This window comes from Candoia aspera, chromosome 3 (assembly GCF_035149785.1).
Source record: "Candoia aspera isolate rCanAsp1 chromosome 3, rCanAsp1.hap2, whole genome shotgun sequence".
NCBI classification, from domain to species: Eukaryota; Metazoa; Chordata; class Lepidosauria; order Squamata; family Boidae; genus Candoia; species Candoia aspera.
Window position 1 is genome coordinate 133,593,155 of NC_086155.1, and position 18,805 is coordinate 133,611,959.

The window sequence follows — 18,805 nt, forward strand, 5'->3', positions numbered from 1 at the left end:
AGGTCAAGAACACCCAGTACCAATTCTGTAGGCAACTGAGAGCACAGGCTGCAGGGAGGAATACTGGGGCTCCAGGCCAATTCCCCTTTGCCCAACGAAGGCTGTTCCAAGAGAAAGAGGACACCAAAGACTGCACCTGGAAGAAAGGTGGCTGCTTCAAATGTGGGAAAGACACACATTGAGCAGTGGAGTGTCCCTGTGGAGGATTGGAGGTGGCCAAGTTGGGAGCGAAACCGACCAAGACCCCACCGCCCAAACACAAAGGAGCCATGGTGACCGCGCTGGCTTGCAGAGACCTAGATGATGGCCCACTGCTGGAGTCAAGTGAGGCCTCAGAGTCAGAAGACCAGAAGCTGGCAGGAAATGAATTTCACCTGTTTTGAATTGCTCCTGCAAGCAGGTAGAAAATCCCGCGTGCAACATGGCAGCCTCTGAGGAGAAGGAAGGAGAAGACCCTCTGGTGAGTGATGACTGCCCCATGTTACTAATCAGGGTGGAATTAAAAAACTTAAGAACATGTCACAAAGCCAACCTGACAGTGATGTTAGACTCGGGGTGTACCAAATGCTTAATACACCCCGCACTAATCAACACACTAAGCCTCAAAATTAAGAGACTTAAGCAGCCCATTGTTTTTACCCAGATGGATGGTTCCATAGACCATGGGGGTCCTGTGGAGTTTCGAACAGAGACTGTAGCCATGAGGTTGGGGGGGGGCACAAAGAAACCTTGCAATTTATTGTGGCCCCCATAGCGAACTATTCAATCATACTTGGGCTACCATGGCTAAGAAGTAGAAAGCCACAAATAGACTGGGGAACTGCCTCTTTAACATTTAAAGATGGGGTTAGTAACCCACAACTGATACCGCCTAAGCGGAGAGACACCCAATTGGTGGGAATATTGCTGAATCAGATACCTGTGGGGAAGCCAGAGGCAGTGGCAGCCCCCATATCGAACGAATACACAGATTTTGCTGACGTATTTGATGAGAAAGAATCAGACCACTTACCACCACACAGGAAAACTGACTGTGCCATAGAAATTGACCCAGGGGCTAAGCTGCCTAAGCCGAAAATGTACGCCATGTCAGAAACTGAGAAAAAAGTCCCCAGGGAGTTCATAGATAAAAACTTAGCTACAGGGTTTATCGAACCAGCTAATTGCCCACTGGCTGCCCCAGTACTTTTCTGGGCAAAGAAGGATGGCTCCTTGAGGCTATGTACCAATTACTGCAGAATAAATGCCATCTCAGTAACCAACCAATACCCTCTGCCTCTCATGAAAGATATGTTGTCACACCTATTGAAAGGCAAGGTGTTCACCAAGCTTGATCTCAGGAAAGACTACTTCAGAATCCGCATCAGGGAGGGGGATGAGTGGAAAACAGCTTTCAATTGCCTGCTGGGATCGTACCAGTACAAGGTTCTCCCTTTTCAGTTGGCTGGGGCCCCTGGAGTATTCATGCAATATATCAATGAAGTCCTTCACGAGCATTTGTGCAAAGGGGTCTTGGTGTATTTAGACGATATTCTGATCCACTCTGAAAGCTTAGAAGACCACATCCCACTGGTTAGGCAAGTACTACAAAAGCTAAGGGATGCCCAGCTATATGCTGAGCTTTCCAAGTGTGAGTTTCACAAGAGCCAGCTAGACTATTTGGGGTATTGTATCTCAGCAAATGGCATTGAGATGGACCCGGACAAAGTACAGGACATTAGGGACTGGGAGCCACCCCACACCAGGAGGCAGCTTCAAAGTTTTCTAGGGTTTGCCAATTTTTACAGACAATTTATCCCCCAGTTTGCTCAAATTGCGCTGCCTTTGACAGATTTACTTAAAACAAGAGGGAGGGGGGAGGCGCAAAAAGTGACTTCCCCAGGGGCGAAGCTCAGTTGGTCCAATGAATGCCAAACTGCCTTTGAGCGTCTAAAAGCTCTGTTCACAGAAGAACCCATTGTGGCGCACCCAGACCCAAACAATAAAGGGGTGCCTTTATTGTTCAGGCAGATGCCTCTGACTCTGCAATAGGGGCCGTTTTGATTCAAAAGGGTGAGAACAGTTTCACTCACCCATGCACTTACCTCTCCTGCAAATTCACTGACTCTGAGCGCAATTGGCACATATGGGAAAAAGAGGCTGTCAAAACTGCATTAGCGCACTGGAGACACTTGCTAGAGGGCTCCAAACATCCCTTTGAAGTCTGGACTGATCATAAAAACCTCCAAGCTTTACAAACCCCAGGAAGTTAAATGGCAAACAAATTTGCTGGGCTCAATTTTTCAGCCGCTTTAATTTCACCCTTAATTTCCTCCCGGGGAAGAGGAACTTCCTTGCTGATGTACTTTCTCGCCTTCCACAATATAATACCACTCAATCTGAGGTTGTAGAAACTGTTTTTTCCCAAAAGCAGCTTGGAATGGCTTGCATAACGCGCAAACAAGCAGTAGCAGGGAAAGTGAAAGTGCAGGCAGACTAAAAGAGGAACTGCTTCAGGTGCTCCCAGTGATTCTTGGCTGCAATGTAACAAAGCCCAATTAACTGAAATTGACAATGTCTGGTATTGCAACAACAAAATCTACGTGCCTGAAGCTTTGCGCAAAACCATTTTGCACCGTTCCCATGACAGTAAATCTGCAGGGCATTTTGCCTTCACCAAAACCCTGCACTTGATCAGGCGGAAATTTTGGTGGCCCTCTCTTTGTGCTGACATGCAAAACTACATCACATCTTGCCACATCTGTGCCCAAGTGAAGAGAAAAGGGGGGAAATCACAGGATCTTTTACAACCAGTTGCCTCCCCCAGAGCCCCATGGAAAGAAATAGCCATGAATTTTATTGTAGACTTACCTGAAAGTAAAATAAGACAGTAATTTGGACTGTAATTGACCTGTTCTCAAAACAGGCACACTTCATTCCTTGTGCCAAAATCCCAATGGCCCCGCAACTCGCAAAATTGTTTTTAAAGCACATCTATAGGATCCACAGATGTCCTGACCGTGTAATCTCAGATTGTGGCATCCAGTTTACTGCTACGTTTTGGCAGGCTTTTTTAAATTAATTGGGGTGCAACAATCCCTGAACTCGTCTAACCATCCTCAGATGGAGGGGGCGACTGAATGAGCTCAATCTAGTCTCGAGCAATTCCTCCGTTGCTACATCAGCTTCCAGCAGGATGATTGGGTTGATCTCCTCCCCTTTGCTGAGGTTGCTTACAACAATGTGGTTCATCAAAGTACTGGATTTTCGCCTTTCCGCATTGTCTATGGCCAAGACTTTGTTCCAATCCCTGAACTTCAGCTCCAGGCTCTCCCTGATTCTTCAGTTGCCGATTGGGCCACTCAAATTGCCACTGACTGGCCGGTCATTTGTCAAGCCCTGGATCATGCCCACAACACACATAAAAAATTTGCTGATCGCCACAGGTGCCCTGAATGGAAAATGAAAGTGGGGGATCTGGTTTTTCTTTCTACGGAATTCCTCCAGTCCCAACAACCTTCTAAAAAGCTAGCCCCTAAATTTGTTGGACCTTTTCCCATTGTTAACCCAGTGACTGTGCAATTACAGCTCCCTTCCACACTTAAATGACTTCATCCTGTCTTTCATTGCAGCTTACTTAAACCAGCTCTGGAACATTCTAAGTGGCACCAACCTGCACCAACCCCTCCACCCATCATGATTGATGGCCATCAACATTTTGAAATCAAAGAAATCCTGGACTCTCGTTTTCATTGCAAAACCTTGCAATACTTGATCAAGTGGAAACACTTTCTAGATCCTGAGTAGGTTGATGCATGTCATGTAAATGCACCTCTTTTAACTAAGAAATTTTATTTCAAGTACCCTTCCAAACCATCCCCTTACTAATGATTTTTCACCACCCTCTCCATCCTCTCTCTTTTTGTTTTCACATTGTAATTTATGGGGGGGGGGCAATATGTCAGATTCCTCTGATCAAAAGGTTCACAGAACCCGTTATCGGAGCATCTTCCATTACTTCCTTATCAATGGGTCAGACTCTCTGTCGCCAGATTGGGGGGAGGGTGTTGGGATGGAATGTGAATTGCATTATTATGGCTAGAGATTTATGGTGGTTCACATCAAGGCCAGTCAGTAGACATACACCAGCAACACCACCTGGATGGGAGGGTGGGTGACATACTTTCATGGGAAAGGAAGGCAATTAAGGGAATGTAGTTTTAAATGTATGTTTTAGCGGGAATTCTCCATTCACAGCTTTACTTCTGTCCTAGTCATTACGCTTCATTAAACAGTTAAAGGATCCTGGTCTCCTGACTGTCATTGTGTGAATGCTTGAATGGTCTAGTGCTGACACTGAGACTTTATAAAAAAGGAAGGTGGCCTGTATATACCATTCTAAAGGTAGACTATATCTTACTGTACTGTGTTGTCCACACTGACATCCTTTCCTATGGCCATTATTTTGCTTACTTGGGATATGACACCATCAAAAATTAGCCAGCCATGGCTGGAAAATGAAAATAAAGCACTAATATGCTCTGGAAGAATTGGTTTTCATTTTTTTTTTAAATAGCCTTTATTAACAGATTTTACATGTATCATAAGAAGAACATTGAAAGAAAAAGATATAGTAAATATGAAAGAGAAAAAAAGAAAGGAAAGGAAAAAAAGAAAAAAGGAGATAGAAAAAAGAAAAGAATAGAAAACATGAAAAGAAATATAAAGAAGTGGCTTCCAATCTTCCTCTCCGCAGTTATACATACAATTCTAATTAAACCTCTCTCTCTAAGATTACATCATACTTCCCTTCTTTCTGTAACTATTCTTTCTAATCATCAAAACCAAAAGTCACAAAAAAAAAATTTAATGTAAAAAGGGGCTTCCAGTCATTGATGAATGTCATTAATGACCTTTCTCTAATCAAAGAAGTCAGTTAATCTCAGCAAATTCTGTCAATTTTAGCAACCTTTCTTCCAGCTCAAATGCTACCAGTCAGTACCTGCTTTGCCTAACTCTACTACCCATCTCCCTTCTATGCCCAGATCTCATTTTCCTATCACACTTCTCTCCAGCCCCATTTTATTTTGCTCATAAGCCAAGATCTCATTTTATTATTTTTGTTAAGCTCTCATGGAAGAAGGTGATGCAGAAGAATGAGAAACCTTTTAAGAATGTAGTCAAATGCCTCTGGAAGCTCATAAACTGGATTTTAGGCAGTATCTGCATCTCCAGGTTATTCCCAGTACAGTGCCTGTTGTCTCTGAATGTAAAGATCATCCATTAAACAGAAGAAAAATAGAAGAAAATTCAGACAGAATAAGAATGTGCTTTTCTAGGTGATGTATATGTAATTTATAAAGTGGTTACTGCTAGAATATACATGTTTAAAGAAAAATTATGGAGAGCAAGGCTATCAGTGGATATTGAGGAAATGTACACTGGGCTGAAATTATCTCTTCAGAGAGATCCTTTGTCTCTCTAGGTCAAAGTGGGATGTTTTCAGTAGTAACCAGAACCACATTGGGAGCTTCACACAGCCTATTGGCAAAGGCTCTTCTGTTGTATTGCCTGACTTGCATCTGTTAAATATAAGGAGACTGGCAGAAAAATGTGGTAATCCTAATTCAATAACTGTAATGCACTGCAGGAATAACCTTGAGGAGCAGGAGGAAGAGCTGAAACCAAGACGATGGTCAGGTAAAAGAAATTTGAGTCCGGGGAAGAACTGTAACCCAAGTAAGTGTCTCAGAGAAGACCCTTCCTAGTTCTCACGAAAATAAAGATTTTGGTAGTCTAGTGTATCTTGGAGGGCTGACATCACAAATACGATATATTGGCTTCCTTACTATGGTTAATATCATCCCCTCTTGTTTTGTGTGCCTTTTTATGGTTATTTTTTAACTGTGACTATTTTTTATGTATTTATTGTTTTTTAACTAAGTGTTGTATGTCTCTCAGAGTCACTTTTATGTGAGACGGGCAGCTACATAAATATGATTAACAAACAAACAAATAAATAATACTGGCTGAATGCAGAGCAACTTTTAAAAAGAGAGAGTGTTAAGGACTCAAATCTGGATGAATCTGGGTGTTTTACTTTGTCTTAGGTCTGTTTTTAAAGCTTCCCTTTATGATAGGACATTTGCAAATCTGTTAACATATAAAAAAAATACATCTAAATCCAAATCCAGGTGTCTCTTTCTGAGAGATACTGAATGGTTCCATTTATTCCTAGTCTTAACCAATTTTTTTAAAATCTGCAATAATCAAAGAAATGACAGTTTCTACACCATATTTTTGTACACATCTGCCTCTTAATATTTGCACTTCCTGAATGTCCTGAAGTTCTGTATTTCTGTGAGTGGGGCTATATTATTTGGCAACATCTGCATTATGTTTATTTAAAAGATTGGATGTGCTTTACTCAAGGATAAACCACTTGCACCAGGGACTACAAACACTCTTAGTTCCCCTCCTGCTCACACATCTGATGGGAACAATTGTGGGACTAATATTGTCAGAAAAATCTTACTGCTGGCTTCTTAGCTATGTCACGGAAATGTAGGGGCAGAAGGGCAGCAATATACAAGAACTTCCCATTGTATTTTACATGGTTGAAAATGGGTATGTGGGTAGTTGCTGTGCAAATGGACCTTTAGGGAGGCCAGATGCCACCTACCATAAAAGTCCTAACTCATTTCAGAACTTCCAAGTGCTTGGCAACCACTAGTTTTTTATATTATATAATAGAGTTCTCAGGAATTAAAAACAGCTACTCATGTAGTACCAGAGAATAAATTGGATTCTTACAGTGTCATTCATAATTCATTCTACATTCTGTTTAGGTTAACTAATGTGCTTATACCCAAGTGTACCAACCATACAAGAATAGTCTGGTCCGTTGCCTTTTGACCACTCTTATTCTAATTTAGTCTCGTGCAAATTCTTATGTTTAAGAGGGAGCAGTTGCATGCAGTTGCATTTGCTTCCTGTTTCCAGGAACAAGGGTGAAAAGTACAGGCAGGCAAATATTATTAAAGGATACTAAGAAAACAATAGGAAGTCATCACAAAAAATAAAATAGTGATAACGCTTTACTAGTAACAAAAATGATTTATCTGTAAACTGTATAATTATCTGGAAGGGAAGATACTGAAATTTTGAATTGAATTGAAACTCTCACTAGTAAAGTGGGCCAGCAAAACTTTACTTTCTCTTAAATGCTCTGAATAGGAAACTACACAGAGGTATCTGCAATAGGGGAGGGGGATGTCAAAAAATCAAGATGGTGCCGCAAGCAGCCGCTTAAAGCTCTGCCCTTTTTTTTTTTACTTGCACATGATGCATATTAAAACCAGATGGGGCTTAACGCAGGCTGTTTTTGACACACGTGCATCCTTTGTAGATGTCCATGAGCCTACAAAATTATTTTTGTAGCATTAGGCTCTATGTACTGACTGTGAAGGAATGACCTGACCTTGGAAATGGGGAAGCAATGAGTGAACCACTGGAGTGGGTTTTTAGAAAAGATTACTCAGTCTTGAGAAAGAGGAAAGCATGAGAAAGAAACTCAAAAACAACGGCCTTGATTTTGTTTGGTTTAAGATTGATACCAAAAATGAGGTAGGCAAGATACTATGTCCATGTGGTGACAGCTCAATAGAAACCCTAAGCCATATGTTATTATATTGTTTCCTATATAAGGATTCTAGACAGATCCTTATATATCCATTATTGAAGAAATTTCCAGGCAGGGAGAGTGACTTCTATCTAATGCTACTTCTTTCAGACAAGAACCTGAAAATATCCTCCCAGGTTGCCCGGTTTTGTGATACCATCTGCACAATATGCTGCATCATCACTTAGCTTTAGAATTTCTTAACAATTCATTTCAATTCATTTTAGTATTTTTATTCTTAATTAATTTTGGATCGTAGTATATTAATTGCTTTTATTTTTATATACTATGTATGTATTAATGTAAGATTGTTGCTATTGTATAGTTTTATAGTGTCTGGCCTTAGAGTTGTAATAAAGTATGTATGCCACCCTTTGAGGTAGGCAAGTTTAAGAAACAGGTAGGGCAAGAATTCCAGGAATGGTTTATTGTAGATAGAATGACAGCACCTTGAAAGTGTCTCATTTAGCAGTAATAATTCTTTATTCTTGCTCTGGTCTGCAGCATTACTTAATAAATGCTATTTAATTCCAGAGCAAGGTAAGTGGTTATCTTTCTGTTTAATATGATGAGCCAGCCACACCAGGAGGAAGGGTGAGTACCTCAAACCAATCAATGAGCTACATTGTTTGGGTGATTAAAAGACTGATAAACAGAGAAACTATGGTTAAGACCAGGGCACCTGGAGTTGTTCTTTATGCTTCATTTGTTGCAATTTCAAAGAGCTTGCTGTAGCCCTGGCATGCTTTGAGATTAAATAAACAAATAAAATAAAATAAAATAAAAAACATTTTAGATCACTGCCAAATTATAGTAATTTTACTGAACATTACAATTAAAAAGATAAAAACTAATATAAACTCGGAAAAAAGAAAAAGAAAAAATAGGAAGTGCAGAAAATAAAAAGAAAAATAGAAAAGAAAGAAAAAATAAGAATATAGTAAAGAAAAGAAATATATAAAGAAATGACTTCCCCCTGCATCACAAGTATAAACAATTTTAGTAACTTATCACCTTCTCTTAAAACACAACAAATGTTTTCTTCTTCCCATATCTTATAGTGTATCTTATCTATAAGCAAATCCTTAAAACCTTGTCATTCAGTTCTGATCAGCAAAAGTCCATGTGAACGAGGTGGCCAAAACTGGGGCCCACCAATCTTTATTTTCCCTAATTAATTCTGGGGGGATAAAGTCACCTCCAGATGCTTTACCTGGTTTTAGTTGGACAATAAAATCTTTAACCTCAGCTATGGATACTGGTGGCAAATCCGGGAGGTTGTTGCAGGAGGGAATCCCATCTGCAATTACAATAGATTCCCTTTTAAAGATGTTCTTAAAATGATCCTCCCATTTATCTGCAGATATTTGTGTAATAGGGCCAAACCATCTATCTGTAAGTGCCTGATTTATTAAAAGCCAGAACCAAGAAGTGGAATTCTTGAGCTTTGCTGTTAAAATTAAATTACTCCAATTCTCTCTTATAGCATGTCATTTTTTTAAATCTTTAGGAGATCTTTGTAATTTTTTTTTTTAATCTTAAGTAATTTTAAGGCATTTGTAGAATTTTCCTGGCAAAAGGAAGGTTAGAATTTCTTAACATAGTATTTTATTTCAATTCATTTTAGTATTTTCATTCTTAATTAATTTTGGATTGTAGTATATTAATTGCTTTTGTTTATATATATATATTATATATGTATTATTAATACATATATATTTATTAATGTAAGACTGTTACTATTGTATAGTTTTATTGGCCTTAGGGCTGTAATAAATGTGATGATGATCTATGCATTAAGGGTTACCAGAGATAACATAATCTGTTTTAACTTTGATCAAATAAACCAACTTTAAATTCCTTCCTTTTACTTCTAACGATCTTGATCTTTAATCCCTTCATGGGACTTCTGGGGAAGAAATGGTGAACTGAAGACAGCTTGGCTGAGAGTGGAGCTGACAACCCTGCCGGAATGAAGAGCCAGAGAGTGGACCGGCTCTTTGGGATTTCTCTCTGGACAAGGAGAGGACTTGGGATCAGCCACAAGTGCTCCAGACAGTTGCTTCTCGCAAGAAGACCACAGGACAGTGGTCTCCAGTGGGTTTTGAGCTCTGGGAGATGAGGGAATGCCATCTTCACCCAAACTGTGGTCGGTGCCTTTATGGACACAGGATTCACGTACTTCCTTTTCTAATCACTTTTGGAAATCGCTTGTTAACTGCTTTTCAGCTATCAGGAACCTTTGGGATGACAGGTTTTACAGCACTGGGTGAGTCTCCTTCAATCCTTAGCGAAAGAAGTTTTAAATACAAGTTTAAGGACTTAATTTTTTTTTCTGGAATAAACAAACGAGTGATTAAAACTTTGATTTTAGAAAGTTATAAATGGACTAAGGATCCAGATAAATTTGAAATAAGATTTTTGGAATTAATTATAAAGAATCCTTCCTGTGGGAAAATGCTTTTGTTTTGAATTCTTTAAAAAAAAACATACTTATATGAGGCTTTGGAGCTTGCTATCAGTCTAAAATCAGCATATCCTCCACAAAGTATTTCAGGGAAACCAAATCAAAACCCTGGGAAACAGATCTTTGGAGTGCCCACCATTTTGAGTGTGAGACTATAACAATATCCTTCTATTCCACCTCCACACACACACACCCGAAAGCTCAGTGATCTACCAGAGATACTCTACTCTACTTTTTCTAGAATAATCTAGATGAATTGGCAGTAATACAAAGAGCACAAATGCCCTCTTGGAATCTGAACATAGTCCTACAGCTGCCAAATTCTGTCCTAGTTGAGGCTGATCTTATCTAAAACTTTCAGACTTGTCTATATAGCAGCCTTGCAATCCTTCCATTTCCAGCTTTCTAGTCACAGTGCTATTTTAAAACAAGAAGAGGAAAACTAGGGAAATGTTCACTTAATGAATTTGGTTGATTGTTATTCCAGTTTTCTGATAGTAACTGTTAAAGTGCTTCCATTTCAAAGTAAACTTAGGATCAAACTGTTAGATGTTAACAGACTTCATTTCTGTCTGCCACAGAAGTTTATTAGTGCACCTTGAGTTGATCTGCTCTATGGAATTCATTAAAGAAGGCAATAAAAAAGTTCATTCTTTATTACGTTTTATTTTCTATGTGCCCCAAGGAGGGTATACTTATTAAATCATGGGCTCCCCCACTGCCTTGAATAACTTCCTTAATAAGGGAAATTATTACACATACTATAAGATTAATTTTGCCCTGATGATGAAAATGGTATAAGCGGAACAACTGTTTAATAGGCAATTAGCTTTCCATAATGTTTCTGGTAGATAGTTAGCATCCACTTTAATTTTTAATACATGGTTGAACTAGCATTCCACTCCTTAGAATGTTGGAGCTATATTATGAACAGAGAACCCACTCTGATCAGTGTTTAAATCAGAGTAGGCCATTTGATATCTTCCAAATATTTTGAATTACAGTTCCTATTAACTCCATTCATCAGGGCCCATACACAGAGATGTTGAGAGCCCTAGTTCTAAACACTGGAACAGCACAAGTTTGTGTACCACATCCTCTGTTTAAATATCACATTTTAATCTCAACCCAGTCTAGAGTTAAAGGTATTTTGCTGTTAATATATCAGGATAATTCAGATCGATACAGCCTTTAGGAACTTCCAGGAAAGAGTTTTATTATGCCATTGCTTAGCCTCATTGACAGATTTCTGACAAGATGATGTTGTTCCATTCACCCTGCCAGGTTTCAGTAATGTGCATTAGGTGTGCTGCCTCATCCAACACCAAATTGTGGATAAAGGTTGCAGACTTGGTATTAACCATCAGCACCTTGAGGCCAAGGACACCACCAATTGCCCATCTGGTTCTGAGGACGGGGCAAGCAGGTTGGAAGTTGAGATTGCCACTGAACCAGAGGTCTCCCTTCCTCTAAAATGGCATAATTGATGCTCCTCACCATATCTCCCATGATCCCACATGACAGGGATATATTTACTTTTATCCCTTTCCCACTGGTGCAGTATAATACTGTATATACAGAGCAAATTCCATTAAAAGATTAGAAGCTAATAAAATTCAGCAAACAACATCTAACAATGTTTAAAGGTTGATCTAAATAACAACTCCATTGGTATATTAAATGGATAATTAGAAGGTAATTGAACTTATGTGGATTACTTACAGTATATAACACATTTCATTTGTTAATTTCTGTAAGTCTGATACTTGTTTTAATATTTTACAGGTTTGTTTTTTTCTTGTACTTTAAAAAAAATAATATACATAGAAAGAATCATTATTCATGTGGTTCACTTCATTCATCAAAACTTCTGTAGAACAAATCTAAGCAGGGAAGCAATCAGATGCCAGGTATTTTGAAAAAAGAAATTAATTGTAAGTTCATGAAAGCAATATATTTAGGGCTCCTATGTATACCACACTTTATAGCCCTAATGACAGCAGGCTGCAGCCAGTCTCCATGTGTCTATATTACCTATTTACAAGTATGGTTTGTAACATTAGCTTCCCATGTTAATATATTAAAAATATTATGCAAAATCATCTTAAGGAATCTTTTGAAACAAGGATAGATATTAAAAATGACAAATGAGCCCACAACACAAGTTGTATTCTGTTGTACATCACAACTGAGCTTGTAGTTATAGTCAAGATGGATGAAGTTGCCAGCAGTTTTCCATTTTTCTAATCATAAGTTCATTTCCCCTGTTTTTGTATCTGTTTGTGAATTTATTACAAAAAGGTTTCTCCAGCAACTGGTTGTCAGAAATATACTGCCACTGATCCTGGAGATAATATATAGCTATCATAACACATAGACATTAATAGCCTTAGTACTCATGAATCTGATGAATCCCCTTTTAAACCTGTCTGAATTGGTGTCCATCACTTCATCTTCTGCTAAATCTATTCAACAACAATGATTTCTCATTCTGAACATGATGTACCTGATCAATTGGTGCCTGCCTACAAAAGAGTGCATCCCCATACATCATAAAAGACTTCATTTTTCTAAACAACAGGTTAATACAACTCCGTTTTAAAATTTAGAATTACTGTATGTATTAAACGCAGCTATTTCACAAAACCAATTGGTGAACTAATAAAAAGTATTTTGAAACAGAGCACATGTAAAACACAAAGCAATAAGGGGGGAAATGGGAAGAAACAAGCTAATGGATGTAACTTACAGAAAATAAATTCAGTCATTAGAAAAATGGTCTAGTGTCAAAGACAATAAAAAAGGCAGCAATATCTCAGAGGACAACTAAAAAGAGCCCTGTTTTCTGCCTCATAGCAGATGCTGGAGTGGATGACCCAACTGGGGTTTTCAATTTTATATGATGATACAAACAATAAACTCTAGAATAATGTACCATGAGATTTAGAATTTTTAAGGATGTGGCAATTGTTTTATTATGGAACATATGCTTTGTTCTGTGTCGTAGCATCTTTGATGCAGTTTTCTTTGGAGTTATAGGAAATTTCACATCTTGATAAGTCATAACTTTATCACCTTCAGAAGAGTCCAAACAAAACTGGTTTGTTTTGTTCAAATGCATGCCTTGTCATTGGTAAACTTTGTTGGGTTTGAGCATAGCTTGGGGAGTCTTATAATGTTCATTTTTAAAAAAAAGAGCTTTATGGGGCTCTAATTCTAAGATCTGAGCCTCAGAAGAATTCCTGGTTTATAGTACAACTGATCTGGAGCAGAGATGGGGGCATATTTTACTTCAGAAAACTTTCAAGTTGCTTCCTAAGCTGCAGTCATAGGATAGGACAGGACAGGAAGTCCTAGGCTATAAAGAACCGATGAAGCATCAAAAGTCAGGTGTGATACAAGAGTTTTAGGATCACTCTTTTATTGTGAAGGTTAAGAAATGCATATATTAGACACATATATTAGAAATTCAGCACTACTGAACATTTCCTCACAGCAAAAAATTACACTTCCAACTTGTAATGGATTAGGGGATTCAAGTGTGACCTTTTGGAGTTTATGTCCAAACTTTAAATCAATAACTAATATTTTAGATTTTAACTGCAGCTCTAGGAAGGATTAATTGCCCTTCTGGATGAAACAAGGGACAGCCTGTGCAATTTCTAAGTAGATTTGACAGACAAATTCACATTTCCTTAACCATAAAATGGATGTCCTCTCATAATGTAAATGATTAAAACAAGACACATTTTTTAAAAAGTCACTTGCCACTTTTGCATTTATCAGTTTTAAAAGCCCAGTTGGCAGAATTATGTCAGTTCCATTTGTCATGTGGAAACTGTGCTATTCTTCTACTTCCTTGTCCATTCATAAAAGATCCAAACATTTTTGGTTATTGAAACTAAACAGGTAGGTTTGAGACATGGAGGAATTTTGCCACAATTATTCAAGACAGTTATTTATACATCAAGCCACTGATATATATTAATAGAAGATTCAAAGACAGCATGTTTTAATTTCCAATTGCTAAGAAGAGTATCTACCCATAGCTTCCAATAGTTTTCTGGTAATATTGTATCTATGCTAGGAAGAAATAATCTCCCAAAATGAAGCATAAAGGTAAAAATAGTGCTTAAATCCATGGATGAAAAAGGCAGAGACCTCAAATCTCCTATTTCAACCTCATCAGCCTTATCAGGCATTTCCAAATGATTATATGTGAAATCCAAAGGTCTGCACTAGACTAAGGCAGATCTATTTATTTATAAAACTTAGATCCCATATTTTCATTGGTTTCTTTAAGAACTTAAATAGACTGTCAGCAAAACATTTAAAACATCAGCCAAGCTTGTCATATATGGAATGCATAGATAGGATTGGAAGAAAAGAACCAGCGTTCAGGTGAGAAGCTGGTGCAAAGTGATCTCCAGATGAAGCCAGGTGACCTCCCAGACTAGACAAAGAAGCAGATTTAGATGTTCAGCCAAGATCTGAAATTCACAGTGGGGTAGTTGCTGTACTGCCCTTGACAAGAACCTAGGAAACCAGTGCCATTGGAGGTTGAAGCATTATGTGTGGGTGCACCTATGTGTTCCTGAGATGCGGAATCTGACCTGAACAATGATTAGTAAAGCAGGTTTTAAAACTATAACAGAAATGAGATTTGGATACAGGAATTACATTTTAGGGATAGGTAAAGCCTAGCGCCTAGCTAGATACCTCCTATTAGAAGAAGAGCAAAAGAGCATGTGCTCTGTGCATGTGAGCCTGGGAAGAAAGCCAGAAGTGATCTCAGGTTAGCACTCTCTTAGACAAAGAACAAGCAGGATGTTAGATAAAGAGGGGCCACAGAGACAATCCTTAACTCTTTATTTACATCCTCCTCCTCCTTGTCAGTAGGGTCATGAGGTGCTGAAGAATCAATGCCTATTCAACATCACTGGAGATGTTCACTGCAATGAGGTCAGGACATGAGAGGACATGAGGAACAGAACATGAGGGAAAGTAAATAATAAATTACAGGTGTAACATGAGCTGGACCCAAATATGCTGCTCTGTTTCTTCTCCTGCATAATTCCCACCAGCGAGAAGACAGGAATTTCATCAAACACATTGGAAGGAAACAGAAGGTGTCCTCCAGTCTCTGTTTTCAAGTACAGCATTTGGCAAACAATCAGGCTGAAGTTGAAATCATAGTATGGGAAATTAAGTCTGATAAAATAGGTTATCACCAAGATTTGGTAGGCATTTCAGGTACTGCATATACTAAACCGAAAGAGAGGCAGAGCTGTGACCAAAGATGTTTGCCTAGATGTCATTGCACACTGTAGATCTTCCAAACATAGCACAACTGGGTTTACTAATAAAAGGAAATGAACTGATGATGGTGGTGGTGGTTTTTTTAAAAAAAAATTACCATTAGTAATATTTCAATTTTCTATTTCAGAAATTTCCTTGGACCAGATGTGTTGTCCCCAGGTTTAAAATGTGATGTTACCTTTTTCTTGGTAAACCACATAACTGACGACATCATAAGTAACATTCACAGCTTGTTTGTTTGTTTAATTTTTAAAAGCTGCTTGATCTTCCTCAGAAGCATGAAAGATTATTGCTACAGCAGTCTCTTGACAACAAAAATTACTATTATATCTGATCTCCTCTTACTCACTTATGACAGAGTTTTGGTATTAAAAGAATTGCAGTTAAGAATTGACCAATTATTCCCATTTCCACTAGGGAAAAAAAAAGCTCCTGTGACTTATGGCTCAGCTGGGAAAGATACAAACAACAGTGATAAAAAGGAACTGTGATAAATAACCCCCGCCATAAAAGAAATAGCTTTTAAACCACATAAAATTATGGGGGAAAGCATTTTGTGCATAAAAGGAAGGTGTGAGAAATTTCCCAGTCTTCTGAGAATACTTCAGTGGCATGAATAAAAGAAAATATTATCGTATTCATCTGCATATTTAAGAGAGAGTAAGTCCCATTGAACATAATGGGATTGACTTTGGAGTTCAATTCGATTTTGGTTTTAACCATTCAGTCGTGTCCGGCTCTTGGCGACTTTATGGACAGGAGCTCTCCATGCAGCCCTATCAAGCATGGTTTCTTTTAATTGCTGGATGTTCATCTGTTTTGATGGTATTGAGCCAGCGTATTCCTGGCCTGCCCCTTCTTCTTGTTCCACTAACAATTCCTAGTATCACCGACTTTTCTAGTGACCTTGCACATATGACATGGCCAAAGTAAGTCAGCCGTAGTCTTACAATTTTGGCTTCTAATGGTTTTATATGGTCCAGCACTTCTTTGCTGGTTATTCTAGCTGTCCCTGGTAAACGTAACAGTCTACGCCAGCACCACAATTCAAATGCGTCTGTTCTTTGGTCGTCCATTCTTATTGTCCAACTCTCACACCCATTCATCATCAGGGGAAAAACTATTGCTCTGACTAGTCTGCCTTTTGTATTTAGGGTGGTATCTTTGCTCTTCCAGATCTTATTCACGCTGACCATTGCAATCCAGCCTAAAGTTATCCTGCGTTTGATTTCAGGTGTGGATTTGCCATCATGAACAATTTATCAATTTGGAGTAGATAGGTTTTTTTCTGAGTATGTGACTGTTTCATTAGTTTTAAAAAATGATGACTAAAATAGGACTCATTGAACAGAATACATATTATTTAAGCCTCACAATGAATTAACACTGGGGGAAAATGAAGGTTATTATTAATTTATTGCTAATCATTTATATTTTAAACACAGCATGTTGTACTTTCTGTTCTTTCACAATGTGCTGTAATAAATGCTTAGCGTTTGGCAGAGGTGATGAACTAGTGGCTCTCTGAACAGCACAGCTAGTCATGAAGGTGCTGGGAGCTGTAATTTTTAACCTCTGTAAAACCACATCTCACATAGTATTCTAGAAATTTATGCCAGGGCTCAAGACTCTAGGAAGAACAGAATCTGGAATGCTGTAGGAAGGGAGGAAGTGATTTCGCCTGTGTGCCAATATTCAGTTCTTTTTTTTAAAGTGGTTTCATTTGTTATTTTTATTTTTTTATTAATATAATTTTATTATTTAAAATTCGAATTACAAAACACACAACCAATAATAACCAAAAATAAATAAAATAAAATTAATCGATCAAACAACCAAAACATAACACATATAACTTTATAACTTAACCTCTATGTGCACCCATCACCTGTGGGATCTATAACCCTCCTTATCCCTTTACTTTTTATTATCACACATTTTTATTATTAATAATTCTTAATAAGCCCTCTTCTCCAAAAAGATAATATATATTGATCCGGTTTTACTGCCTTCCCTTTAACAAAAACATATTCCAGAAATTCACTCCATATAGCATCGAAGTCATTCCTTTTCACCAAACCCTTTTTATATTTTAGTTCACATGTCAATTTATCATTAATAGCAATATTCCATACTTCTTTAAACCAAGCTCTTACTCACAGTCCACTTTCCATTTTTTAATTATTTTTAATCTTAAGGCAGTAACAAAAATTATTATCATCTTTTTCTTTTGCCACTCTAATTTCATATTTCCCAAATTTAACAATAATGCAATTTTTGGACTTATTTGCAAATTAATAGTATTTCATTAATCTCAGAAAAAACCTTTTCCCACATTTTTTAAATCTTTTCACATTCCCACCATAAATGTAAATAAGTCCCAATTTCTTTCTTATACCTCCAACAATTTTTTAAATTATTTCTGTTATAGTAGTTTAGCATTATTGGAGTCATATACCATTTCCAAACTGTCTTATAACAATTCTCTTTAATTCTAATAGACATATTTTTCAGAATTCTTTGTGTCCAAATTTTTGACCATTCTTCTTCTGTAATATTAATACCTAAATCACTCTTGCAACTAAATTTCATTCCTTGTTGTGCTAAATTACATTCGATCAGTATTTTATAAACTTTACTTACCAACCCTTTTATTACGTTGTCTGTACCGTTCTGCTTTAACTGTATTATTAATTCCTCAAATTTTCTTCTGTTCTGTCCAAAGATTCTGTTCAGTTCTGTGCAAAGATGAGAAACCAGCAATCCAGATACAAAATCTTTTAACAGCCATGGGCTGAGCTGAATTATGTATTCTTCTTTGTTCAAATCTGAGCCTAAAAGCTGAACAAATTCGCTACTATTTCATTCATTAATAGTATATTAAGTACTTTTATTAAAGAAAAAAAGCACAATATTTGGGGAACAATTAGTTTATTTCTTCTATCCATGTATTGATTCAAATTACATGCAGGATTTTATTTTTAATACATCCTTTCTCAATTTATGGAAGAGAATTTGCTTTCAAAATTTATTTCAGAGGAATAGGATACATTCTCAAGAGTGGAGAGTGCCATTCCTGCACTAATTTAGCTGGGAGGTGACCAAGTGTGAGTGATATCCTGTCTCATGGTTCAGTCATCTCACCAGTGTTTTGCATTAATGCATTCAAAGAAAGAATGTGTATATGTGGTATACCAGCTATTGAAGACATCACACATATCCTTTTTGATTGCACACTATATTGGAAGGGGCTGTTTACTTAGATACTTACTTAAAAACTAAAAAATATTGGGACACCGAGGAAAAACTGTCTTACTTCTTTCAGGGAACAAACGTGCATATTACTAGCAAGAATGCGA

General features: G+C 37.7%; 1 protein-coding gene across 1 annotated transcript in view; it reads left to right on the forward strand.

The window, feature by feature from the left end:
* The first annotated feature begins 421 nt into the window (after window positions 1-421).
* LOC134494691 (glutamate decarboxylase 1-like) overlaps window positions 422-18,805 on the forward strand; it is a 53,064-nt gene continuing 34,680 nt past the window's right edge. The window contains exons 1-3 of the mRNA XM_063299938.1: window positions 422-460; window positions 916-1,577; window positions 5,630-5,718. Coding sequence (XP_063156008.1) covers window positions 422-460; window positions 916-1,577; window positions 5,630-5,718 — 790 coding nt within the window. The remainder of the gene's footprint in view (window positions 461-915; window positions 1,578-5,629; window positions 5,719-18,805) is intronic.